Source organism: Ixodes scapularis, unplaced genomic scaffold (assembly GCF_016920785.2).
Source record: "Ixodes scapularis isolate PalLabHiFi unplaced genomic scaffold, ASM1692078v2 PGA_scaffold4__175_contigs__length_147842914, whole genome shotgun sequence".
NCBI lineage: Eukaryota > Metazoa > Arthropoda > Arachnida > Ixodida > Ixodidae > Ixodes > Ixodes scapularis.
In genome coordinates this window covers 16,160-43,898 of record NW_024609879.1, presented here as the reverse complement: position 1 = coordinate 43,898, position 27,739 = coordinate 16,160, and the positions used below count along the sequence as shown (strand labels likewise).

The 27,739-nt window shown below is 45.7% G+C and overlaps 1 protein-coding gene across 1 annotated transcript; it reads right to left on the bottom strand.

The window, feature by feature from the left end:
* Positions 1 to 223: 223 nt before the first annotated feature.
* Positions 224 to 22,139, bottom strand: LOC120837745. Its single transcript, XM_042293276.1, has 10 exons — positions 21,773 to 22,139; positions 19,675 to 19,778; positions 10,388 to 10,435; positions 10,269 to 10,325; positions 10,034 to 10,090; positions 9,564 to 9,620; positions 9,329 to 9,385; positions 8,777 to 9,052; positions 5,798 to 6,017; positions 224 to 459 (listed from the first exon to the last, which is right to left on the bottom strand). Exons 1-10 carry the CDS (start codon positions 21,951 to 21,953, stop codon positions 308 to 310), a joined length of 1,209 nt encoding a protein of 402 aa, XP_042149210.1. The 5' UTR covers positions 21,954 to 22,139; the 3' UTR covers positions 224 to 307.
* Between the last annotated feature and the right edge of the window lie 5,600 nt (positions 22,140 to 27,739).

Genomic DNA, 27,739 nt, shown 5'->3' with positions numbered 1-27,739 from the left:
GGCAGCCTCCGCTGCGCTTGGACTGAAGGTGAGATCAAGTATAAAATAATAATAAAAAAAAAAAAAAAACATTCGTGGTGCGGTGCGACGCCTGTCGGTCAAATATGCACAACATAAAAACATGAAGGTAAAAAATTGCACTAAAAAAGAATAAAAGAAAAAAAAATTCTTCGATTAGAAAAGCGCCAGAAAACAAGGACAACAGGAAGAATAGACGAAACGATGCGCTGTTGTCCTTGTTTTCTGGCGCTTTTCTAATCTAAGATAAACCAACTTGCCCAACTCAACATTCTTTTACAGAAAAAATTCACTCTGCACTGCGGCACCTGGCAGGGCGGCCCAGATCCGAAAGAAAGTTCGTCATTGTATTGTTAATCTGTCGCAGACGGACAGCATGGTCTTCTTGGGGGTTGGCAGCCTCAGGGTTTGGGTGGTGGTTGATGTAGTAGCTCAAGGCGTCTGAAAGAAAATTGGATCAATAGTTACTAGTTAGAAGTAATGTAAGACCCGCATAAAATCAGAGTTCTTTTTTTTTCATATTTTGCCATGTAAAATTTGCGGCTCGTATTATACGCGGGTCCCGACAATTTTCAGCTTCAATGAGGCGCGATCTAACGCAGTTTGACATAGTTTCGGTTTCAAAGCAATATGGTGTTCAAAAGAGCTATCATCCCCATTAAAGGGTTAGGGAAACGAAATTACAGTGCTTATTTTCTAGCTTGAATGTGTTGCATGTTGCACCCTAACCTCAAAAACACCAGTCTTCCGTTGAAAGGCACAAGAAAACTAATTCTAAAGCTAAATAAACAATCTTTCAATGTGCACCTGGTGGATGCATGCGGAGCCTATTTGGGAGCTAATCTGACAATGTTGGGGAACTTGCTACGTACTCGTAACATAGCAGATTCCCTCGGAGCAGCGCCGCCCTTTGGAATTTCAACATTTTCCCTTTTAGCTTACCACCTAGCTCAAATCACATATGGCGTATTGTACCAAATGGTCGAAGGAGACAGAAAGGAAGGACTCCCCTCTTTCTTGGACCCTCGTTCGTGCAACCGGAAACAGCCATTCTCCCCACAGAAGATAGCCAGTCCCTCAAAACACAAATGTTACTTTCCCCACCCCGTTCAGCCCTAAGCTGACAGTGTTGTGGAAGCTACGTCCTCCATGGGCCAGTCACATGCTCGGTTGTAACGCACCGACGCTATTGACACCACCACAACTCTCACAATGCCACCAAGGGCAAAGCTCATAACCACGCCTGCCTTGCTACTCCATGGACGCGAGAAATCTTTTCTTTCTGTTTTTGTTTGCACCGGATATCCCGACGCATCGCGCTCTCCATTCGCTTCTCTTCGAGCGCTTGCTCGAGTGCACCGTTTGGAACGAACAATATAGCCAGTCATTCAAAATACAAACGTGTAATTATCATTTACGGTTATTATCCGTCATGCTTGACTCATTTCCAAACGAAATCTGAATATTTAAATTTTTGTTTCCGTACCCCTTTAAAATAGCAATGTCCGAGGTGCCACCATCTTCCGCAGTCAGGCTAGTTTTCGGGCCCGACGGTCCGAAAGCAACACTCTGCTGCCTTCAAAAGAAAAGTCATTTTGGTTGTGGAAGACATCGGCAACAGTGCTGCCGGGTGACAATTCGCCATAAATGAAGGCAGCATCACCCGATGAGACGACAAACGCAAGCTGATCGCGTGCAACGAAACGAGAAGCTTTAGAGGCCCAATGAATGGAGTGTTCGCCGACGTCGAGGCACATCTCAGCGACTTTGTGAAAGAGCAATGTAAATGGCACCTTGCTGTAAACATCGAGCTGCTGCATGAGAAGGCGAGAGAACTTTGGCAAGCCGACCCCCCACTGTGTTGCTTGCTCTATTCGCCGCGCCAAGTTTTCACTGCATCGGCGCACGCTCGTCTCTCGCCCTTTCAAGATGTGCGGGATTTCAGATGCACTTGACGGCACCGAAGCTGAAGACGACTGCCTTTGGGAAGAGGCGTCGAACAAGGAGTCTCATGGAAGTGATGACAGTGGTTGAGGTTTGATTACGACACAAATAAACATTTTTCTTAAAGGACACATGCAAAGGAAAAAAACATTTCTTGTAAACAGGCTAGATGGAAAAAGAATATTATAAAACGAATTTAAAACAAAGAAAAAAAATTTAGCTATATTTACGGCACAAAACGAATTTGTATCTGGCGCTCGCGGGTCAAAGTCACGCTGCCGCCGCCGCACGCTGAGCGTTGTGCGACGCCGCTTCAACGCGTTTCTCCGCACCACCGTCTCTGCACAGCACACAGGTCTATCACGTCGGCTTATGCTTTTCCAGGGATTTCCTTTGGGCTCTAGAAGTTTACTTATTAACCTTACTTTTTTGTTATACTTCAAACAAAGATGAGTAAGTTACTTTTAGAGGCCATAGGAAGCTTCCGAAAGAGCACAAGCACCACGTGATAAATATGGGCCAGTCACGTGATAAGTAAGGACCATTGTTCCGCGGCGCCAACAATAAATTCGTATAGCGCCGTAAATATAGCTCTAAGCATTTTTTTTCTTCGTTGGACTCTCAATTTGTTGTGTGGACTAATTGATCTTAAAAACTAGGGATGTCGCGAACCACCCTAGGTTCGATTTCGAAAGGTTTCGATATTTTCGAAGCGAGCTGAGGTTCGATTTCGAAAGGTTTCGATATTTCCGACCGTACGGAGGTTCCAATTCGAAAAATTCACAACTTTCCAATATCGTGGGGTTTCGAATTCGAAAAGTTCGAAGCTTTCACGGTTTCTAAAAGTTCGGGTTTGATTATTTCGAATATTTCTTTACTTGATGTTCGATAAATTCGAAGATTTCGAACTTCCCTAATTTGAAGTTCGAAAGATTCGAATTTCTTTGGATCTGAAGTTCGAAAACTTCGGACGTTTCGAATTCTTAAAGAAGTAAACTTCGATCAATTCGAAGATTTCAAATTTCTTTCTACATAAAGTTCGAAGGTTTCGATTCTCTTTTAGAGCTAAATTAAAAAAAAAAAAAAAAAAAAACTTTGAAGGTGTTTTAAATTTTTTTGAAGTCCGAGTGCGCAAAGTTAGAAGTCCGGTTGTCATGTTCCGCCAAAGTTTCAGTTTCAAATGATGTTTTCACGCCTCACTGGTTTTTACGAAATCAGGTTTAGAAAAGTTCGGGTGTGATATTTAAACTGTGCGAAGTTGGTCAGGCAACTAAATAAGACGACGAGTGTCCCGGACGTGCTGGAATATTTTCCAGTGCAGAGTGGCATGTGACAATAGATCAGTAATCGTGACCGTCAGCCCGGTGTGATCATTAACGTGCATCACGAAGTAGTGATCCTACGAACGCACCGTTTAACGATACTCATACAGTTCGAAACGGCAAGGGGCAGGCAGGTGATTGAGGCTCAGAAAAACCTTGAAGTGACCTGGCAAAATGTCCCCCCTACTCCCTTGCACGCTGGAAGTAATCCGATCGAACGCCGCCCGATTGACGCTGCATATAGTGAGTTTCGTTTACACATGATGCAAAATCTTGAAACTGGGAATGAAATTCGAAAGAAAAATTGTAAGACAGAAAGAAGGGGACAGGACAACGTCTCATACTGAACTCTGGGAATGAAATTTGAAAGAAAAAGTGTCAGAAGACAGAAAAAAGGGGACAGGCCAACGTCTCAAACTCACCTCAGGACAGTGTCTCAAACTCAACTCAGCTGAAAACTCAGCTCAGCCGAGTTTGAGACGTTGTCCTGTCCCTTTTTTTTCTTTCTTCTTACACTATTTTTTTGCGAATTTCATTTCCAGTCGCGGGATTTTGCATCATGATCAACATACACCAGCTCGCCTGCACCTTGACAATATTTTTGCTTGTAATTGCTTTGGAGGTTTATTTTTTGGCACGGAAGAAACGCCACGGCGAGCAAAAAGCACAAAAGCTGACACAACTTGAGGTCGAGGAGCGTTCTACCATACCAGTGGCGTCGGAAGAGGAAGAACGGGGGGGGGGGGGGCGCTCCAGCCTCTCTCCCCCCCCCCCCCCTCCAGGATATTTAGGATTGTTAAAGAAAACAATACGGGGAAACAGGGCATGATCGAACTTATTTAGTCTGAAATTATTTATGCATATGTAGAGCTACTGTCGCTCTTCACTGCATAAAAGATCGCGTAGATGGTCGTTGTTGGAAACTGGTTTTCAGAAGGCAGTACTCGTCACATGCTCGGTGGCTCGGAAGTTCAAAGCTATGCCTTTTTGACCTAAATAACTGTGCCATTGGTAATAAATAATGAATAATTAAACATAACAATAAGTGCAAAAATAAAAAAAATTGGAGAAAAAAATACTATCAAGAACCCGCCGGAAGTGTTGAATTCTTGCATATTCAGGAGGCCCAGAACTATGAAACAAATTTCTCCTACGAAAATCTGTACAGGCCAGAAGAAACACGTCCCAAAAGCGTAAAATGAAAAAAAAAAATTATGACGTGCTGAACTTGAAAAATTCTGAAAATCTTCCCCCATGAGATAATTTATTCCTCAACGTGAAAAAAATATATATACATTATTTTGTATTCTGTAGATGGTAATGATATGTAGTGCCTCTCGTGTTAATTTAAATACGATACCTCAAACAACGTAGGCGAAAAAATTACCAAGTTTAGGGCATAATTGCCCGTAGGTACCATGTTTGGATATTTCTTCAAAACTCGTCTTGAACAGCAATAATCATATCTTAAGACGACACTTACCTAGGCTATACATAGATCATTCTTAAAACAGTTTAACATCTCTGCCATAAATAGCTCCGGCTATAGCGTGCTTCAAATATGACACAAACGACAATTGTGAAAAACCCGTCGTCCTTCGTCCCTCCTTCGGGAATCAATTTCTTTAAAACCAAGCATGCCAGATGATTGAAATAAACGGCATTGTCTTTCGCAAGGAATGCGGCACCACATGCAAAATTGGGAAAAAAAATTACGAATGTACCTCACTGCTTGAATCCAAATGAAACCGGCCGCCGGTCTTTCGAAGTTCGAAGAACTTCGAACTTTCACCCTAAAAGTTCGAGTTCGAACTTTTGACTTTTCTGGAATCAAAAGTTCGACAATTTTCGAATTCTTTAGATTAATAAGTTCGAAAGTTCGAAAATTATCGACTTTCTCAGCGTAGAAAGTTCGAAAGTTCGAAAGGGTTCGAACCTTTTAGTGCAAGAACTTCGAAAGTTCGAAAATAATCGAATTTTTTAGTCTATCAAGTTCGAAAGTTCGACAAGCATCGAATTTTGCTGCGTCATAAGTTCGAAAAGCATCGAACTTCTCAGTTTAATAAGTTCGAAAATTTGACTTCGGTCGAATTTGTCCATATGGAAAGTTCGAAAATTCGAAATCGTTCGAACCGCTTGATTCGATCATCGAAACTTCGATTCGAAAAAAGTTCGCGACATCCCTATTAAAAACCCTGAATTTTGATACTGCCAGTTGCACTAACCAGACTGGTTTTTATATTTTCCTGGAATCCTTGGACAAGTTGTGTTTTCCTCTTCTATTTTGATTCAAACTTTTGTTCGTAAATGTCGCAGAAAGGTGTCTTCCTCCCCTCATCAGAAAAACGAGGTAGCCTCCCCATTATACAAGCTCTTGATGCTGGTGGCAGATTGAAGACAGAACAACAAAGTTTTGTTCAAGCATTTGAGAGTGCACATGATAAACACTATTCAAAAGCCACCTCTGCATCACATATCTAAATTCTGAAGATACACCAAAACTCATAGCTTACTTTTTACTGCGGCCACCTTCCTTGGTGTGAGTGCTTGCTTTGCTGCGGCTCCAAGTTTGGCCAGGCGACGGATGGCTTGGCCTGTCACGCTTCTTTGCTGCAGCTGTTCGATGGACCAGATGCACCGCATGAGATCTTTAGTGAATCTCTGGTCACTTGACAGTTTCAAAAGGTGCGTCATTTTTGTTTCGGAGAGGTAGACATCGTCTCCCAGATGAATCTGTGACAAAAGGCACGCAATAATAAGGAAGGATTCTATGAACAAAGCAGGATTTTGCTGAAATCATTTCGTAATATTGGTCGGTTTCAGGACATGCAATGCTTTAGTCACTCTAATGTTAAGGACCGTTCACACGCTTGCAACCTCTTAGAACCGAGTGCCTTGGAACCGTTTAATCTCTCTTACGACGAGATGACGAGAGGCAGTCCAGCATATTTTCTACTTCTCTTGTGCATTATCCTTTCTTTATTGGCTCGAAAAACGTTTGTCAACGTTATAAACGAGCCTGGTATTACAAACATTTGACCTCGGAAATCCAAAACCTCCGCTCTTGTGAAATGCAGTTCCAGAGTCACCGCATAGGTGTCACCAGCATGCCAGTGTGCTCTCTTGTCTTAAGTAATTTTAAGAGGTTTCAACAGGTCTCATCTCTCTTGGTCGTACTCGATTGCAAGTGTATGAAAGGGCCTCAAGTAACCAAAACACATGATGTCAGTTCAGTCCTCTCTGAACTTTAGTGCTTATATATTAGTCACCGATGTGCACAGAGGGATTGGAATACTGATTAGTGCGCCAAGCGCTGCGAAGAGGAGAAATCTCGAGTCATGACAGATGCATGCGGCACCTGCCGCGGAGAGAACGCCGAGAATGTCAACACATCGCACTTCTCGTAAGAGCGAGCAGTAGCTATGCTGATCATTGCAAGGCATTTCCTCAGCAGATGCACGGAGTGCTGGCTGATTCTTCCCTTACAAGGACAATGAAAAAAAAATGTAAACCAGTCACTTACATTCTTTTGCCTGACTTCATAGAGTGGTCGCAGTGGACCCTGGACAGCTGCATTCAGCTGGTGTGCTGTCCATGAAATATAAAAGTGTGTGCACTGATGAGATGAAATGGTTAGCTTGATTTTAGGCAGAATTTACAGAAACTCCCTAAGGATTCACAAGTACTTGACAAAGCATAAGTACAGCCTGTTCAAGGCGAACTCCATTCAACCTAAAATTTTGGGATTACGACGAACCCACATTGGAAAGGACTACAGTAAAACCTCGTTATAACAAAATGGGATAGAACAAACTAATGGATATAACAAAGCAATCATAATTCCCCTTGCTTGCTAATAGCGGAAAGAAATGGACATTGGCTATAACAAACTAATGGTTATAACAAAATAATTATGACCGCTCCTTCAACTTTGTTATAACGAGGTTTCACTGTATACTGTAAGTGGGGAAAACTTTCTGCGGCTATGAAGTTAGGGGGGCACTAAAGGAGGTTTCTGAGGTTGTTTTGGTGATAACTCACTTTAGAGCTCCAGGCAGCCAAAAAATTACAAAAGCATGATCATGCGCAACCTGACCGAACGACACACGGTGCTCAACAGCTAATCACAACTGCTCGCTTCCCACATGTATTTACCATGTATGTTAGTGTCCCAAATTAGCACTTCCTACGGCACCAGAAATTTGAATGACAGCATTCCGACTAACAAAAAAGCAGCAAAAACTCGTCATCGCTCGCCAGCGCTAACAATATCGCGCTTTGTACCCAACTGCTTTCTATGAGAAAACAAACGCGGATATCAATACAGTATAGACCACTTGCAACGTAACCGCTTATAGTGCAGGACCGGGTATAACGCGGCTTTTTTAAACCACCGGTTCGCCTCCCATAGAACTCCATGTATTTACATACCGCTTAAAATGCAGGCGCGCAAAGGGAAATACCGGTTATAGTGCGGTTTTTGGAACAGCGCGCCGACTGACCGGCGCTGCGAGCACGCTTCCCTGTGCGACACTAGATAACGGCACAAGCCGCAAGCGGCACTCGCAGGGCAAGGAGATTGCTCGAAGAAGCGAAGAGAGGATTCAGTTGCCATAGCGACGGAGGGACGCACGCACGTGTCGTTCACGTGCGTGCGTCCCTCCGCTGCGTTGGAAACAAACAACCGCAACGAGAGACCAATCGCAGGTCAAGGAGAAGTGTTCGCGCGCGTTGCATGCTGGTCGCGGACCGGCTGCTTCTATCCGCAAACATGGCGTCGGTGGTGATCGTCGACATAGACGGCATGGTAGAAGCTCATCGTTCCGCGTAAAAGCGCTATCCTTGACTGTGAATTTTCGTTGTGTGTCGCTATGATAACCCAGCACGTACTAGAAGGGAAGATCCACCTACTCGTGCGGCGATGTTGTGGTGGCACTCTCAAGACGGCAGAAACGCCCATGTCGTCGTGTTTGTTTACTTCGACTACAGTGGTGCTTTCTAAGCATTTGTGTTTTCGATCATTGTCCGGATTTCTTATTTGGAGCATTTCATGCCTGTGCTCAAGTTGAAGGTATTACTGGCGCGTACCGTATAAAGGATGCGAATTTTCCTGCGTTTTCATCGCCGGAGAAAAGTGATTAGGGTTAGCAATCCTGAACGCTCGCAACGTCCGTCCGCAACCCGCGACGCGTTAAAAGGCTGCGCCAGGCAAAAGTCACTAATTTCTTTCAAAATGTGTGACACACTTGAGAGAGAAGTGTACTAGCCTGGTGAAATAAAGACTTTCCTCAAACTAAGCTTAATTTTTCATCTAACATAAAATAAATTCTTTTACAAAGGTAAGTTGTCTGATGGCATGTATTTTGGCCTGAAAAATTGATGTTTCGGTTACAGTGCGGTACCGCTTATAGTGCGGATTTTTGCGACTCCCGCGACATACGTTATATGCGGTCTACACTGTACAATCATCAGACTTTGATGGCTCGGTTTACCAAGATTTCCAGCTTCGCCATGAACAGGACGTTGAGGAAGAGCCGCTGGTGGGGCAGGGTGTTGGTCCAGAGGAGGTGCTGCCACAGGGATGGCAGCGGGGCGATCCAAAGGGGGGACAGCTGCAGGGGCAGGAACGGGCTCTTGATCCAAAGGGGGGGCTGGAACGTTGTGTTGATCCATAGGGGGGGCTGCTGCAGGGGCGGGGGCATTGTGTTGATCCATCGGGGGGACAGCCACAGTGGCGGGAGCAGGGTGCTGAGGCAGAGAGGGTGCCGCTGCAGGAATGGGAGAAGCAAGGAGTAGAGCTGCCATTGACACGAGACCAAGGGAGGCAGCTGATGCTAGAGCACGCGGAAAAGATTGAGACCTATTCATTAATTTCGATCATTTAAACAAGCTCCTGGCTTTGAAGAACCTCAGCATCTTTAGAATGCCTGAAAACTGTATAGCTGAAAGATGCTTTATGGCCTTTACTGATTTAGCCTCCAACATGCAAAAGCGTGGCCTTTAATCTTCCCTGCGACATCAGAATGTCAGTAACCCAGACTTACCCGAGTGCGACGCAGAAGCAAGATCAGACCCATGGCGGCTGTTCGAAGCATGACGACCTAAAAAGTAAATACAATAATTGGTTCCTGGCTTTGCAAAACCTCAATATCTTTAGAATGCCTGAAAACTGTATAGCTGAAAGATGCTTTATGGCCTTTACTGATTTAGCCTCCAACATCCAAAAGCGTGGCCCTTAATCTTCCCTGCGACATCAGAATGTCAGTAACCCAGACTTACCCGAGTGCGACGTAGAAGCAAGATCAGACCCATGGCGGCTGTTCGAAGCATGACGACCTAAAAAGTAAATACAATAATTGGCTCCTGGCTTTGCAAAACCTCAATATCTTTAGAATGCCTGAAAACTGTATAGCTGAAAGATGCTTTATGGCCTTTACCGATTTAGCCTCCAACATCTAAAAGCGTGGCCTTTAATCTTCCCCGCGGCATTGGAATGTCAGTAATCCAGACTTACCCAAGTGGGACGTAGAAGCAAGATCAGACCCATCGCGACTGTTCGAAGATTGATGACCTAAGGAGTAAATACAATTATTGGCTCCTGGCTTTGCAGAACATCAATATCTTTAGAATGCCTGAAAACTTTCTAGCTGAAAGATGCTTTATGGCCTTTGCCGATTTAGCCTCCAACATCTAAAAGCGTGACCTTTAATCTTCCCCGCGGCATTAGAATGTCAGTAATCCAGACTTACCCAAGTGGGACGTAGAAGCAAGATCAGACCCATCGAGAATGTTCGAAGCTTGATGACCTAAGGAGTAAATACAATTATTGGCTCCTGGCTTTGCAGACCGTCAATATCTTTAAAATGCCTGAAAGCTTTCCAGCCGAAAGATGCTCTATGGCCTTTACCGATTTTGCCTCCAACATTCAAAAGCATGGCCTTTGATCTTGCCCATGACATTAGAATGTCAGTAATCTAGACTTACCCGAGTGTGATGTAGAAGCAAGATCAAAGCCATCGCGGCTGTTTGAAGCTCGACGACCTGAAAAGGAAATACAATTATTGATTAGCGCATGAAAAGACATGCTCTGAAGAGCAATTTACCAAGGGACACTGCAGCTCCGTTCTGTGAAGCCTTCTTACGGGCCACTTCTGCAAAAAATGGAAGTAGAAGCAATAGAAACACTGTTACACAAACAAAATCCATAAAACAGGGGTAGGACAGAAAAAAAAATTATTTTGGAGTAATTTTTGGACGAGGAAAATTTGCATTTTGCAGCAGCTTAGGACCAAAATATCCCACATTTCAGAACAGAAAGCATTGAAAACGCAGCTTTGATTATGGCCACTGCGCCCCAAATAAGTGAGCTTGACCACTGCACTGGAAACGCTGACCATCACGGTAAGTTCAAAATGGCATCACCGTCCATATTTGCAAATAGGTTAAAAAAAGCATCAATATTATGCAGAAAACAGCAGAAAACAATGATTTGGGAAAATGTAACCATTAAAGGGGCTATGACGGATAGATTATTCTTGATATGGAATGCTCATAGGCTACTTAGTAGATACACCAATTGTGCTATTTTTAGAGCTCTGGTAATTGCAATAATCGGTTTATAAATTTTTATCATTTTCATCTGGCGACCAGGCAACACTGCACAAGTTACTCACACCCATGGCGTCCATAAACCACGTGATCATGAACGCTCTCTCATTCAAGGCGCCCCCATGATCGCCCAAGCTCTCCCTCGCCGCGGCACAATCAAAACCGCTCACGCAGCACGGTAACCGACACGCTATTCTTGCTCTCGGCCCCGGCCCGTTCACCTTCCACCCTGCATGTGCCTGCGAGACATTCTAGGACGACGGTGACCACGCCGAGTTCGTCCATAACTCGCATCTCTGGAGCTGGTCGCCAGCGGGTTGCAGTCAAAATGAACAGCTTCCAACGTCTGTTGATAGCAATCACCCTCATTGCTGCTGCGGTCAATGTCGAACACTTTGACAAGGCGAGCAGCAATGCCGTAATCGTCACAGACCGTATGCTTGAAAAGCGGAAGGTAAACGAGGAAGCTGAAGCTCGAGACACCATGAGAGCCAAGTCTGTGAGCTTGCGCAAGGGGACGCCGCGTGGGAGGCTGGTGAAGTCACCAGCCTCCCAGCCAGGGTGGCATTTTCAAATAGGGCGGGTCCGAGGGACCCGCATATAAATCGATTCATCCACGAAACTAACGCGCCACTCTCAAAACAAACTTAGGAGGATTATAGAAACATACAATGGGTCCTAACAGTACAGTTATCTCATTTTATTTTTGGCATGTCATAACCCCCTAAAGGTGTATCCACACGACGGACCAAATTGCTGTTTCGGTCCGCGGGCCGCGCATCACGTGATCTTACGTCACCAGTTTTCGAGGTCCGCCGGTGGTCCGCGGACCGCGCTTCTGAGAAATGCCAAGTGACTTTTTTCGCCCGAACCTTGGCGGCGGACCGCGGCGTTTTTGGTATAATTGAAGTGCCAAGTCTGGCAACAAGCTGACTTTTGTTGTTTGGACTGGAATCCAAATCCAAAGTCGTTTTCTTTTGGCGCCAACTGGTGAAGACGAAGAAGACCAACCTTTTGTTGTGCTTCGATGGCGGTAAAGTGTGACGATGCAACTTTTTACTTAATCGCGCTCGTGGAGCAATTCCCCGCTCTGTGGGACAATAGATGCATGCCCTTTCCGGTTCACTTAAGTCCTCCACGTCCTCAATAGTCAACGCCAGGGCCACCGCGGCCAAACGTCTCTTTCGTTCAACCTCCATCTTGGCTCCTTACAAACAGCCTCAAAGCAGCTCGCTGCATGCGTTTGGCGGAGCTGTGAGATCGAGGGTTAGTCTGGCCCGTTCGCTCTGTCAATCTCTTTTGGTCCGCCGTGTGGATGCTCATTTCAGCCGGGCGGTCCGCGGGCCGCGCATCACGTGATCAATCGGTCCGCGGCCCGGTCCGTCGTGTGGATACACTTTAAGGGATGTCGAACCGAAATGTGGATTCCACAAAACATACAGCAAAAGCGTGCAATGGGATGCTACAAACACCAAAACATCACTCATCAGCAATATCTCTAACAGATGACTGTATTTAAAAAAAAAAAAAAGGCGTACTTGACAGAAATGTTTACGTCTCTTTTCTCTGAGGAGAGGCAACGGCCCTCGCGTCTTCACCTCGCCACCTTGAGGGGGCGAAGCGAAGAGAGGAGGAAACAAGATATCTTCACGTCACGCGCCTCGTCGGCCTGGTTCAATCTCGGCCTCTTTTTCCAAAAATATGGCCGTCCATTCGAGATATCGCCCAACGAGTAATGTTGTAGTGATTGTAGCGTCCAGACCTACATCTGCATTTTTTTTTTTTAATCCAAATTTTGGTTTACGATCCCTTAAATGATATTGAGGAATTTCAGATGAATTTTATATCGGACTGAGTTTGATGGCCATACTAATGCAGAATTTTAAATTATAGTTCTGCATTTCTTTAAATAAGCATTTGACACAATTAAGACGAAAGAGTGTCTAAGAGAGCAAATAGTTCAAAGCCGATTGGGCTAACCCAAATACTGCCCGCACCTTGCTGCTCCTAACACGGCAATGCAAGGCAGCAAAGCCCACCAAGCATGAAGGCCGTGACAGTGTGCACAGTGGTTAAGAGATAGGCAAGAAACGATTTGTAATTTCCCCCAAGTGCCCTGGCGCACATCCGACCAATAGACGATTTGCTATTTTCCCAAGCGCCCTGGCCCGCGCGCGAGGAATGGTGGGGAGACTGTCCCTCGCCTGGCCGCCCTGCCTTGAGATCGCATTGCCTCCTCTTAATTCTCGGTTTTTCAATTCCATTACTTACTTTTATCTATTCAAGCATATTTTTTTACGGCTTCTAAGTGTTTTTATTCTCATAGTATTTGTGTCTTTATTTTTCCTTTTTCGACGAGAGTGCCAACGGACAACGCGCCGCTTCGCGCGTCGTTCCCCAGGTGAGTACTACCGTTGCCACTGATTTCTATCGCGCTGTTCATTATAATTCAATTTGACCAGCGTGCAGTCGAGAGGAGCCATTTATGAACACCCGCGTGCATGTCATAGAGATAGGCAGAGGTCTGAATCAACAATCGCGACGCGAGAGCCCAGTACGCTGTGATTTGGCCGCCCGCACTCGCTCCGTTGACTCGGACTGTAGCGTGTGCCTTCGAGTGCCGCTTGCTTGACCAAGATACAGCACGCCGCTTTGTCGCCGCGGATCATTTGCCCGAATGCCTGCGAAACCGTAACACCATTCAGCATATCCAACGCTGCGGCGCCTGACAACTGCATGCAGTTGTCAGCACTTGAAAAAGGGTGTTTGCAACTGAAAACCGCTTAGCCTTAGCATATAGATCAGGGGTGGCCAAGCTGCGGCTCCCGAGCCGCATGCGGCTCTTCGCGTGTTAAAGTACGGCTCGCAACTCCCTCCCCTGTTCCACCCCACCCCCCCCCCCCCCCCCCCCGTTAAAAAGAGAAATGGAACGCGTTTTAAATCGAAAGACAGGTTGCGGGATTGTAGTCTTGTGCTACTGCTACCTTACGTACAGAGGGACTGCTTTTGACTCGGATAGATTAAAAGTAGCTCGAGTTCCGTTTATTTGTCTGAACAAAAGCCCCCCCCCCCCCCTACCCCCCCTTGCGGCTCTTGGAAGTTTCGTGGTTTTGTTTACGGCTCTTAGGCCGGGTCAGCCTGGCCACCTCTGATATAGATTAAGAAGGCATACCATAAGCGCCTGACAACTGCTGCAGTTGTCAGGCGCCGCAACGTTGCGTATGCCTCAGCTTCGCAAACGTTCGGACAAATTATTCGCGGCGACAAAGCGGCATGCTTATGTTGGTCAAGTAAGCGGCACTAGAAGGCATACGTTACAGTGCGAGTCAACGGAGAAAGCGCGGGCAGTCAAATCACAGCGCACCCGGCTCTCGCGTCGCGATTGTTGATTAAGAGCTCTGCCTACCCCTATGACATGTGCGCGGGTATTAATAAACTGCTCCCCTCAGCTGCACGCGGGTCAAATTGAACCAAAATAAGCAGCTAACAGCACGAAAGAAATCGGTAGCAACGGTAGTACTCACCCGAGGAACGACGCGCGAAGCGACATGTTGTCCTGTCGGCACTCCCGTCGAAAAAGGCAAAATAAAGGCACCAATACTATATATTTACAAGAAATATTGCACGCAGAAGAGAATAGAACCACTTAGAAACAATAAAAAAATACACTGGAATAGATAAAATTAGGTAATGGAATCGAAACACAGAGGATTAAGAGGAGGCAAGCGACAAGGCAATGCGATCTCAAGGCAGAGCGGCCAGGCGAGGGACAATCTCTCCCGTAATCCCTCGCGTGCGGGCCAGGGCACTTGGGGGATTTTGCAAAAGGTCTATTGTGGGAACAGCGTTTTCGTATGCCCAGTCCCCCGGCTGCTCTTCGATCAGATTGCCTTCCGTCGCCGTGCATGTCCTCTTTATCTTCGTTATTTAGCGTTAATTCTTTCTTTTCACATAATCTAGTTCATTATTTTCCTTTATATGTGTACTTATTTCGTTCTCCATGCCGTATTTTCCGTGCAAGATTCGCTCTTGTGTGTACATTTTGTCGCTTTCAAAACGAGTGTTGAGGGACGCCAGGCTGCTTCTGAAGCGAGTATTACTGTTTTCACCATGCACTATCCCACCATTAGCTCACTTATCTACCTGCATGCAATCACCAGACAATAGTTTCAAAAACCAGTGAACATGTCACCACTGAAAAACAAAACCGTAATTGCAAAGCGAAGGCAACAGTGCTTGGATTTGGCCGTTTGCGCTCGCTGTGTGAAATGTGAACATATGACATCAGACTACTGTTTGCGTGCCCAATATGGAAGAGGCAGCTTTGTCATCACGAATAGTGCATTTGCACGATCCTTTCCTGGCTTGCCGCAGTTGCGATCTGATGGCCATGTCTGGACTGCGATTTTCGTAAACAGTCGTATCTTCACCAAAACACACCTCAGGAGCAGCGAAAGAGGCGGTTTGGCGTCCATCAATGCCCACGTCGAAAACGACAGAAAAAACATGCAAGAGCAAATCGTACACAAAAAATACAGTAGGCAGAACGAAATAAGTACACTTATAATCACGAAAAAAAGACTGAGTCAACAAACACCGTTCCCACAAATCCTAGAACGCACGCCGTGGCATCTGGGAAAATGACATTGTCTATTCGGTTGTCGCAAAACTCTCAATGGTGCAATACTCTGTGCCGAGCCTCCAGATGCGTGCGACGAGTTTAGGCACATGCGCAGGAGATGTATAATGTCTGCAGCAAAGAAAAAACCCAATTCAAGTGAAATGTTTCACTAGCATTTGTTGCCGGCTCATTTTCGTTATTTACTTCAAATGTCTCCTACCAAAAGGCAGGCATGTTTCTAGTTAGGGACAACATTTCTTGGAATATCACAAACGATGAGGACATACGCACGACTATGACGCTCGTGCCCATAGCTTTTGACTGCATTGCCAAGAAAGGCGGTCCCCGAGTGCTCACTCGCCGCATCTTCCCTGGTGCTGGGGAATTTGGCACAGTCTAGTGGCAAAGCTGTCACACCCCTGATAAGACCGGTTCAAAGAAGCATACCAATCTTGTCCAGAAGGGCAAGGCCTAGCCGCCTGCTGTATTCCTTTTCCTCTCTCAAGCGCTTTCGAAGTTGGACAATGACTGCATTTTTTTGACGAAGTGAATTAGTCTCTTCATCACTCTCGCTGCTCTCTGACCTCGTTCTCTTCGTTCCCTGAAATGAGAATAGCAATAAGTGGGCTCTATGAGCACATAAAAATTGTTTATTTAATTTTCTACTTATAGAGCACTTTAATTATTCCCAGGCTTTTTCACCTTGGAGGTTTCTGTCCTGTTGGAGTTGTAGTCTTCGCACAATTTCTTTTGAGCAATAAGCTGTGCTTGTTTTCCGTTCTTTGGGTTTTTTGAAGACGTCTGTGCACCCAATGGAAAATATTACGCCAATTACATTATTGTTTCCTAAAGGTTGACAAACAACTAGCACTTTGTGCCATGCAGAACACCCTTCTCCAATGTCCTTCTCTCTCATCTACTTGCACAATGTAGCCTAAAACAGTACGATGAGCCGATGCACAGGCTCCGAAATTTCTATTTCGTGAAATTCTATAAAAGGTGTCTTCAAAGTTATGCCTCGATTTATTCACAACATCTGTAGTCAAGACACTCTATGAAATATTTTAGCTCTATGCTCCGTTTCATACATAGCGTGCAACGCAGTCAAAGCTAGTGCACCGGTTTGCACTGCCGACCATTCGTACGTTTGCCCCATAAGATAGTGCTGCCCCTGTAAAAAAAAACAAAGTAAAAAAATGTGCATCTTCGGAGCTAGTAACTGATAGCGGCGTTACAATTTCGACGAAACACCAATATATTTTTTTCTTTTCTTTTTCAATAAAAAGGAAAAAATAATGTTAACTACTTTAAATTGTTTTCCGTTTTCATTGGTGCGGCAGCCCCTTCGGGCTTTTGGGTTGTGCGGCTGGCCCCTGCCTCGCCGGTTTTGAGAACAGTCTTACACAGCAAGCCCAAGTACCTCTCCTGCTTGGTTATTTTCAAAGATTCGTTGTGCGGAGATCTCGAAAGAGTGCGAGCAGGTGAGCGCCAATGTGTACACGAGTACAAGAACAATTTTCCCGGAGACGTGTCAGTCCGTGAAGCCCTGGAGACTGTCAGTAACGACACCGGAGCGTGCGGCCATACTGTCGCGAAGTGCAAGGCACAGTGTCTATCTGGCAAGGTGGCGTTTCCGAAGCGAAGACCTTGCAACGTGAGTTTTGAGCACGTGGACCGTGTTGTGAACTGCCTTCAGTTATGTCTGGTGTTAAAATCGGCCTGATGGCTTCAAAGTGAAACAAGCCTTAAGAAGGAACCGCGCCGGTGATGAATAGTGCCTACGGCTCAGTTTGCTTGCAGGACCTTAAGGCCCGTTCACATTCTTTCAACCTAGTATGACCGAGAGAGATGAGATCTGTTAAAACTTCTTAAAATTTTTTAGGACGAGGGAACACACTGGCATTTTGGCGCCATCTATGCGGTGACCCTGGAACTGCGTTTCACAGGAGCAAAGGCTTTGCGGGATTTCTAAGGTCAAATGTGCGTAATACCTATAAGAACGGCTCGTTTATAACGTTGACAAAAGCTTTTTGGGCCAAGAAAGAAAGGATAATGCGAGAGAGAAATAGAAAACATGCCCGACCGCCAAGTTTACACTTGTACCCAATGGATGGCACCAGTGTGTCCTCTTGTTGTAATAGATATTAAGAGGTTCTAACAAAACCCGATTCTAAGAGGCCGCAAGAGTGTGAACGGGCCTTTAACCTTGGTTGGCTAGGCAGACAATGCCCGTGGCTGCATTTAGGTGCGTCTGGTTTCTTCTGCCTAAAGGCCCGTTCACACTCTTGCAACCGAGTACGACCGAGAAAGACCAGACCAATTTTTAAGCCTCTTGCGACCTCTTAGGACCGGATGCACTGTAGTGGAGCTGGTCCTAAGAGGTCGCAAGAGGCTTAAAAACCGGTCTGGTCTCTGTCGGTCGTACTCGGTTGCAAGAGTGTAAACGAAACTTTAGGGACCGCAACCTTGGTCGGCTAAGTGGACGACGCATGTGCCCGTGGCTGCATTCCGAGGCCCCTGCTTTCCTTGAAAAGAAAACAACACTCGACCCTGACCTCGAGTGCCATGTGGTGTGTACGCGTCTATTGTGAATCACTCTCAGTTCATGGGGCGCCGGCACCAGAGCAGCGAGAAACTGCCGTCTGGATGACTTCCGTACACCAGCGCCAGCATTCCAACTCTTAAGAAAACTTGGATGAAGTCGCATCCCAGTATTCGTTATATAAAGGCCCGTCCACTGCACTCTCAAGGTACTCTCCGATTTTCACGGTATCATGTAAATAAACGGTTTAAGCAGACACCCTGGATCTCAACCATTCTTACGTTTTAATGGGGCCGGCACTAGGTTCAAGCGGAACACCAACCCCTAGTCTACCCCCTTATAAATAAAAAGAAACAAGAAAAGAGGAACTGACCTATGCACTTCCGCAATGCACACAATCATGCACAAAAATTATGTAAAAAAAAAAAAAATCTTACACGTTAAGTGGATTTGAGGTACCGCCACCGAGACGTCGGTATCTCCAGAGCAGCGCCTTTTACAGTTCGTCCCCGAAACGCGTAGAGTAACACTTTTTTTAAATATTTTTTCATGTGCACTACTTCAGTACCTTTCCCAGCTTTGTACGCTATGTATGAAACGGAGTATAGTGAAAATCTAGGAGGCAGTAGGCAAGTTCTACCACGCAGTCCTGATGTTGGGCCGAGACCTAAACAAATATCAAAAAATTTGATTTGTAAGCTATGACTAATCAAGGCAGGAGTGACAGGCGGTACGCTACAAACTCCCTGACATCACTTGTACAGCAATATTTCAAAGGGATGGCCGTATTTTGGGAATGAAAGGGAGCAATTCAACAAGGCTGACGGGACATACTCTCGTCATGATTCTTCATCCCCTCTCCTCTTCGCTAAGTTGCCTTGAGAAAGTGAACCGAAGCGAGGAGAAAAGTGAGGCCGCTTCTCATTCTAAACTGTTCTGTGAGAATTGTGCCGCTCTTTGCCCTAATTACAGCCATCCGTCTGCAAGTGCTGCTGTGGGACGAATATTTCAGACACGAGCCTAATGTACTGCATTTGGGACAAGATGCTTGAAAAAAGTGCAATTAGTCAATACGTAATAATAATAAAAAAAATTTCACTTAAAAAAATAAAAATCTGGAAGCTTAGAATTTTACATATAAGCCAACTACTGAGTCTGCTCGGCTGGCTCAGAACAGATGCAGTGAGCACCATTGGTGGCGTATGCAGCGCGTTGTCTGCTACTGAAGCTTAAGCGCGAAACACATGTGCGACGGAACCGTCCGATCTGACGTCCGACCACGCAATACGACGGTCGGAGGCGAGGGTTTTCAAAGCTCTCCGATGCTACGAAAACCCTCTCTCCCAAAGTCATTCCGGCAGTCCGCACGTCGGATCGGACGGTTTCGTCGTACATGTGTTTCACGCTTTACTGCGTCTGCACTGAGCTTCCCGTTGCCCCAGCAGCTGTCAAAACGCGGAGCACCGTCCATCCATCAGCGAGTTCCCCCTAACAGTAGGTAGCTCTATACATTCCTACTGGCAAAGGCTTGCTGTATCAGCAAGCTTTTGCCAGTAGGTGGCACATTTCCATGTGCCAGCAGGCACATGGAAATTAAGCTATTTGAAACATGAACTTGCCTTCTGCATGGAGTCTCCAACTCCACCTTCAGGGAGGTTGTTGAGAATCCTTGGCACTGCTACTCTTGCCTTCTGCATTTTTTGGATGAGAAGTTCAACTGTCCCTGCGAAGATTGTGGGTAACGTGCCAAACCATAGCATTACTTTTGAAAATTAGAACAAGCAATCACGCACATCACATCGCCTCGCACTAGTGGAGAACATGAAAGCTTCTATGTTCTGATTTCAAAACGTCTTAAGATGGAGTGACTCCATTTTTAGCACACCAGCTTACGGAGCCTTTACTCGACTAGCATAGGTGTCTAATAGCGAGTTCGTTTCACACGCACTGGCGCTGTTCGAGTTCTCTCCCAGAATGCATCGCACTCGCAGAGTGTTGCACGGAAAACTGGAATCAAACGAACTCGCCAGATGCACCGAGTGCAGAAAACCAAGTCCAGAAAACTGATGCTGCCGCCATCTATGTCATGGAAAAGGTACCAACCTCAAACCGAAAATAGCGTTTTTCTGTTCGGAGTCATGGGTGGAAATGCGAGAGTGCAGTCGCTACCAACGTTTATCTACAAACGTTGGTCGCTGCAACCTGTAGTTTATCATTTCGTCGTTTACCCTGAGACTGGGGGGTCTCAGGGTAAACGACGAAATGGTTGACTTCCACCAGCTAGCCTGTACTTTGACTCTTTTCTGTAGTTTATATTTGCGATGACTTCAAGCAACTGGGCTGTCGTAAAGATGGTTACAGACGGCGTAAATTTCCGCAGCCAGCTGTCTACAAAGCAGCTGGTTGCGATCTCTTTATAGCCGCTTACACTGAAGAAAACTGATGATGCTGTCCGAGCAGAAGCTTGACCCATTTGAGCATGGTATCATACGTGAACCACTGAAAGGGTACGGCTTAAAAACTTGTCTCTTAGAATATCCAGCAAAACTTTTCGTGGGACTTTCGATTTCGATCATCATTACAGGTGAATCAGATATTAGCCGTGGTGAGGCGTCGAGAAAGAGCTTTCTCGAACAAAATACGACGGGGTACCTTAGCTTACGTAGGTAAATGTTAAACATTTGTCGACAAAACACGAGTTTTGTCGACAAATGTTCAATTTTTCACCCGCGCACGGATGGTGATAAACATATCGAGGGCCGCTGATGCGTCTGTTCTGAGCATTTCTTTACACACCGGTATATTTCAGCGTCTGTACGGCAACGGAGCGACTTAAAACCTGCAAATAAAGCACGGTTTGTCAGTTGCTTCCTTCATGAAGTAGCAGACGCTTACAATTCAAGCTCGCATTTGATTCCTTTGCCCGCGGGACCCGATTTCTATCAAAAAATCTACTTTTTTTTCCTTTCGGTTCCGCGACACATCGTAGCAGACGAGTCCTCGTCGTCTGCTCATCGCTCCTCGCCGGAGCGAGGCATGACGGGATTGCATTTTGGCGCACTCACGATTTCCTCGGTGCAGCGAGTGCATGCACGCGTGGGGTGTTGGCGCTGAAACGAACTCTTAAGCGCGAAACACACGTACGACGAAACCGTCCGATCCGACGTCCGACCGCGCAATACGACGGTCGGAGGCGAGGGTTTTCAACGCTCTCCGATGCTACGGAAACCCTCGCCCCCAAGGTCATTCCGGCAGTCCGCACGTCGGATCGGACGGTTTCGTCGTACATGTGTTTCGCGCTATAGAGTGCAACCACTCGCGGAGTGCCGGCTGAAACGAACCCGCTCCACGTTGCGAGTGGGCACGCGTGGGCACGAGTGCCGTGGAACGAACTCGCTATAAAACATTTCATGCGTGACGCTCATGGGTGGCGCTTCACCTTTGTTTTTGTTCCTCGAATGCAGCCTTCACACTAAAAAAGTACAGTACATGCATTCGTAACACCCGTTTTCAAATAGCCCGAATTAGAGCTTTTGTGAAACCATGTGCCTTCACTGCGCAAGTACTTGAACGATGGGGGCATTTGTTAGAAGTAAGGCGCACTTGTTCGTGCCCGGCCGCCCTGCTCCACGTGCGTATTAGCTCACACAAAAATCTCCAGAACCGACGATTCCTGAGCATGGTATCTTAAAAAAGGTATCACACGAATACACATACCTCCAAGCATCTCCACCGTCGCTTCGTAGTAGCCTTCTTCCCCTCCTTTCTCAGAGATCCAGAACGCTTCAAGCTTTTGTTTTGGGTTGCAGTCTTGATCATCCCTAGGCCTAAACTTCTTTATCATCGAGATCGGCATAACCAGTCGGCCACCGTCGGTAAACTTTACAAATGCGTACATCGCCCAACGGACGCCCACAACACCCGCGACGCAAAAAAACCGAGCGTACGGGCGGTCGAGGTCCAGCCGTCCACCTCTAACGGTCGAGCAATGATGGGGACGCGGGCAAGCAACGATAAAGCAATTATGGCGACGCAGACGGTCAAACGCAGGCACGCAAGAGACGACAGAAAGCGCGCGCAAGACAGGGACTGGGCTTGGCTAGGCTGCGCCTGTATGAATAGACAAATAAACAAAATTGACTATTATTTTTATATTGGACGGTAGCTCGCGCCACCTAGGTTTTAAGAGACGAAAGCAGTTTTTTTTGGCCTCTAACATTTTATTTTGGTTTTGGTAAGTCTTGACATTTTGGCATCTTGCTGGAACTACGTTTTACTATACTCCGTTCCACCATCAGTCCGAGCGCAGTGGACGCCACCAGCTATTCCAGCCTATCCAGCGCCGGGAGAAAATCGCGTGACCTGCCGGTTGGGCAGAGCGGCGCAGGGAGTTCAAGGTCACATGACACTCTCTCTACGCGGGATTGGCTTGGATGGCTCCTAGCGTCCGCTGCGCTCGGACTGAAGGTTAAACGGAGTATAGTTCTATTTTATTTTTCCGGTGTAAGAAACCGGGTTCCGATTGCTCACAAACACCTAGAACGTAGTCAATCCAAGTCTCATTGACTATGGTCTCCATTATCCTTTCAACAAGTGGCGCCAAGTTCTTTGTCTGTTAAGTTTTAGCTGCAATGGAAAGCTCACCGGGTGCCAAGCGTCGGAAATGTTACTTGGCAGAGAGTGAGCCTTTTGTGATGCCTAGATCAACGCAATATTTTCACAGTACAAGGGATGCTCAGTACCCTGGAGACCCCCCTCATGACGTGCTCACCCCGTTAACTCGAGTTCCCCAAGCACTAAAATCCGCTGGGAATAATTCTGATGACGAGGACTGCCATTCCGAAGAATCCGAATTGAGCACAGATGCCGAACGCGAGCGTTCGGAATTGTTAAATGCTAGCGACGAGAACTACGATGTTCAAGACGACGTCGTGAACTCTGGTGAGGACTATGGAGATGATGATGACGAGATGAATGGAAATGACCCTGTACCACAGCCCTTGCTCGAACACCTTCTGTCGTCCTGTTTCAATCAGTTCGGGACGGAGACACTTCCCCATTCTACGACGACAAAAGCCGGCGCCATCGCCATGATAATGGCGCACGTCGTATCGCAGGGCATGACGTGGTCGGGCCTCGATTCTTTGCTCGTGCTCATCAATGCCCTGTTTGGAAGGCAAGTCGTGCCGCAAAGCAAATATGCTTTCCGCAAGCTTTGGTCAGCAACGACGAAAAACTTGGTTCGCCACTACTACCTTTGTGAGGGCTGTGGAGCAGTTCTGGAAGACGCAGAGACTGCAGCCAGCTGCTCAGTGTGCCAGCAAGGGATAGATCTGAAGGTGCTAAAAGAGAATGGATCCTACTTCGTAATGCTTGACATGACGAAGCAACTGTCCTTCGTTATTGAGAAGACCAAGGAGCTTTTTCACAACAACCTCCTGAAGCTTGCCATGGAACGTAGTACCTCATCAAGCGGAAGTGGTGTCACTGACATAACAACAGGTGAAGCCTATGATGCTCTGCGCAGAAAGACTGGGATGGGGGACAGTGATCTTTCTTTGACTTTTAACACAGACGGCAGTCCTCTCTTCGTGTCATCCAAACCGTCTGTTTGGCCTATTCAATTCACTGTGAATGAGCTCCCTCCAAGCATCCGCTTCAAGCACACCACACTAGCCGGACTTTGGTTCGGAAAAGGCCATCCAAACATGACTGCCTTCCTCGCAAAGTTTGTTGATCAAGTCAAAAGCATGACGCCCGTGATGTGGGAGCATAGCTCTGAGATGCACAGGTCCAGAGCTTATGTGCTCTGCTGCTGTGTCGACGCACCTGCGAGGGCAGCAGTTCAGAACATGGTACTTTTCAACGGCTCGTTTGGATGTCCCTGGTGCCTCATAAGTGGGGAACACCTGGAAGGTATGTATCGGTCTTCTTGCACGTGCACATTGCAGTTCAAACTAAACATTATGTTTTTCTGAGCCTACTGGGTGCAACCTCACAATATATTTTCGTTTATTTTTATTCACAGGAAGCATGCGCTACGTGCCCAAGGAACCACCGGCTCCAAGAACATCTGAGCTTGTGGTCCGAGATATGCAGCTTTCCTTGAGATTGGGGATCACCATAAATGGAATCAAGGGTCCTTCTCCGCTAATAGATCTACCAGGTGTGGCTTTTTCCCTGAATGTCTAAAGAACAGGGTCAGATTATCCAAGGTTCAAGCGATCGAAGCAAACTGTTTCACACTGAGAACAGAAAGTATTAGTCACACAAAATCTTTGTGATTTTGATTCTGTTTTCGAATAGCACAATGCTCCGCACGTTGATCACTTAATTGTGCTAATCTCTTTGGGTTCCGACTGTACTCTGATATGTTACATTCTTACTTTCTGAGATTATGAACTACATACTTTTGTACTCTCAATGCACTGTTGATTTGCAAATGTTCAGTAGCAGATGCTCAGCGAAGATGACCACAGCCGTGCCCCCAATTTCTCCCCAAGGTCTGTTAGCTGATGTTACGACGGGCTACTTGGATGCGCTGTGAATTAATTTTCTATTTTAAGTTTGCAAGCCAATACTTATTTCAGGCTGCAACAGTGGAAAAATCGGTGATCAGTGGCGCCCAACTGAAAGATGCGAAGTACTTTGCACAAGCATACTGACACAAGCGTGACACAAGTATACTCACACGTAACACTGCTGAGCCACAAGTTTTGTGGTTGCTGTGTAATCTCAAGAGTAAGACAAGACTGTTCCCTTCCTTCCCTCCTTTGCAAAGCTTGGGGAAAAATTCATAGGGCCACGGCAGAGGCAGGGCTAGCATTCTGCCTGCCTATGCTTGTAAGAGTGCCACCTCCCCCCTAATTGTTTTTTTTTCACATAAGCTTAGCCAACAGTGGTCTCTAAGAAAGATTCCGTTGAAACAGACAGTAGAGGCAGTACATACACGCAAATTTCTTCTGAAATTCACGTCCATGCTCATTTGTACGAAGCGCTAAGAAGAGCATTTTGTAATGGTTTTCGATGGTAAAACCTGTCAATATTCTCTGATCGGCAATCGACCGTTCAATAAAATTGTACTCTATTTCGGTTTCAGAGAAACCTTTTGGAACACCTAATTGATGTTTTGATTTTCCAATTCACAGAGTAGCTGACCAGCATACTTGCGGAGTTAATATACTAATATTTTTTCTTTCACCGAAAAAGCAGGAGGTACACTAAAAGATTCAATGTCATGAACTGTTACCAGCTATACTCTTGGAATTATTGAACTTGTGATTCGTCAGTTGCATGCTTTTTTGCAGTCCCTAGAGTTAAAAACTGAGAGACATGTAACATTTACTTTCAGGATTTGATCTTGTGGCCGGAGTGAGCGTCGAGTATATGCACGCCGTTCTTCAAGGAGCAGCAAAGCAGTTTACAGAACTGCTGCTTTCTTCATCCAACTCTCAAAAATGGTTCTACATAGGTACGTCGTACAGTACCAAAATGTCTCATTTCCAGTTACAAGTTGGCGCATAAGTTGCTCTTTTCATAATTTGTGGCACCTCTTCGACCTATTTTTACCTTAATGGTGTTTACCAGGCCAATTCCTGACTTGAATCTTTACATACTAGTACTATTCGCGTTTCCTGCTCGTTACTTGCCCACTGAGCAGAAGCAGGGAGTTCTCCAGTGAGGGTCCCCCCTTGTTACTAGCTCCACAGTCCGGGCAAACCTAGAGATGTTGCAAACCTCCCAAGGTTCGAGTTCGAAAGTTTGAAGATATTGAATACTTTGAACCTTGCAACCTCGGACTTTCAGTCCGAGATCGCAAGGTACAAATTTTATGGGGTCTGGGTTTCGCACAGTCTCAAATTCATCTTCATGCTATTAATCATTTTTATCAGAATATCTTCTAGGTGTAACTCTATATATAGCAGCATTTTCGTCCACTTTGAAGCTGACACAAATGCCATTAGTGGTTGCCTAGGTTTTGCCAAATCTCCAGATCTGGAAAATCAGAATTTTAGCTTAACCTTCAAGAAGATTAGGCATAGATTGGGCAAAAGAGAATTGCCAGGCTGGTTGACCGATTTTGATTAGCTCTACAGCTGCTTGTCACATTTTTTAATATGTATCTAAAACTAAGTATATTTACAGATACATATAACAATCGCTAAGCAAAATGTTATCGATACAGGTGTCTTTGTTAGCTGCTCCAAATTTTCAAAAAAAATAGAACATGAAATAGGGTAATGTGAGCCCTGAGGCAGTGTTAGTAGCCATGGTGGCTACTAGAAAAAAAGGCGAAATTAGGTAACAATTGTTAGCGACTAACTCAAATGTTATATTAACTTTTCAGTTTTTCACTTGAGTGCACCTAATATGTCTAGAGGATGTAGGCTTGACCTCAATATGGTCTAACGGTGCCATTAAATTTTGATTAAAGAATTTGTGGTAGGCACTATGGGGTCGAGAAATGTCACGGTACTGAGCATCGGACTGAAACAAAGCGGACAATCGCACCGGTAATGTCATCGCTTTGCATGACACTGCTGACGTCCCCTGTGGCGGGGCACGTGAATCGACGTTATTGCAGCCGGCTTCACTTAGACAAGCCAAGCCGGCTGCGATAGCTTCAACCCACGTGCTTGCACCGCAGCTGACATCAGCAGTGTGACAAAAAGCAATGAAGTCACCGGCGCTTTTGCTCTCTTAGTTTCAACTTGGCACCGTGTACCAGGGTGACATTTCTCGGCCCTGTAGCGTTCACAAATTTTTAACGAGAATTTGACGGCACGGCTAAACCATTATAAGGTCAAGCTTAGTTCATTAGCTAACTAATTACCCAAATTTGCCTTTTTTCTAGTGGCCACCATGCCCCGGGCCCAATTTACCCTACCTCCCATTTTCTTTTTTTTTTAAATTTTGTTGCAGCTAATAAAAATATTACGTATAGTAATGGTAACAGTGTCTTTTTAGCATGTTTATTTACAAAACAACGTTGATTTTCTTCAAAATGGTCACGGCATTCAATTTTAGTTTGTGTTTTGCAAAATCATAGCATGGGTGCCCATCTTTGATGGCCAGAGTGCATCCAATATATGCTTTATGTTATGTCCACTGTATTTTGCTGATTGTCACTCTTTGTACTTGCACGGCGCACTGCACATGCTTGATCTATGGCTTTTGAGACCACCCACAACCACATTTGCAGAAGCTGACAAACATACAGTGCTGTCACCACTTGTTAACATGTAGCGTAAGCTTCTACTTCGCTGTGAAATGGACTTTCTGTACCACGTCGCTTTGGCCATGCCGAAACCAGATCAAACATCGAGCTGACCTGTTGTCTGATATGTGCTTGTTCCTATGTTCGCATAGTCTGCATGCATGAACAGATAGGTACAATTTTTTTCCAAAGCTTAGCCCAATCAAAACAGGTAAAACTGATTTCATTACAGCCTGGCGTTGGAGAAATTCGACTGACCTTCGAGGTTCATTGAACTTTTCAAATTGAAGAGTTTGAAAATTGTCATATTTTTTAGCGTAATGAATTTAAATGTTAGGAAGATTGATTCTCAAATTTCTCAAACCTCTTTAAACCTCAAGGTTTGACTTTTCACTTTTGAACCTCGGGTTTGAGCCTCAAAATTCTGGGGAGGCGAACTTTCATGAATACATTTTCGAGTGGTTGTA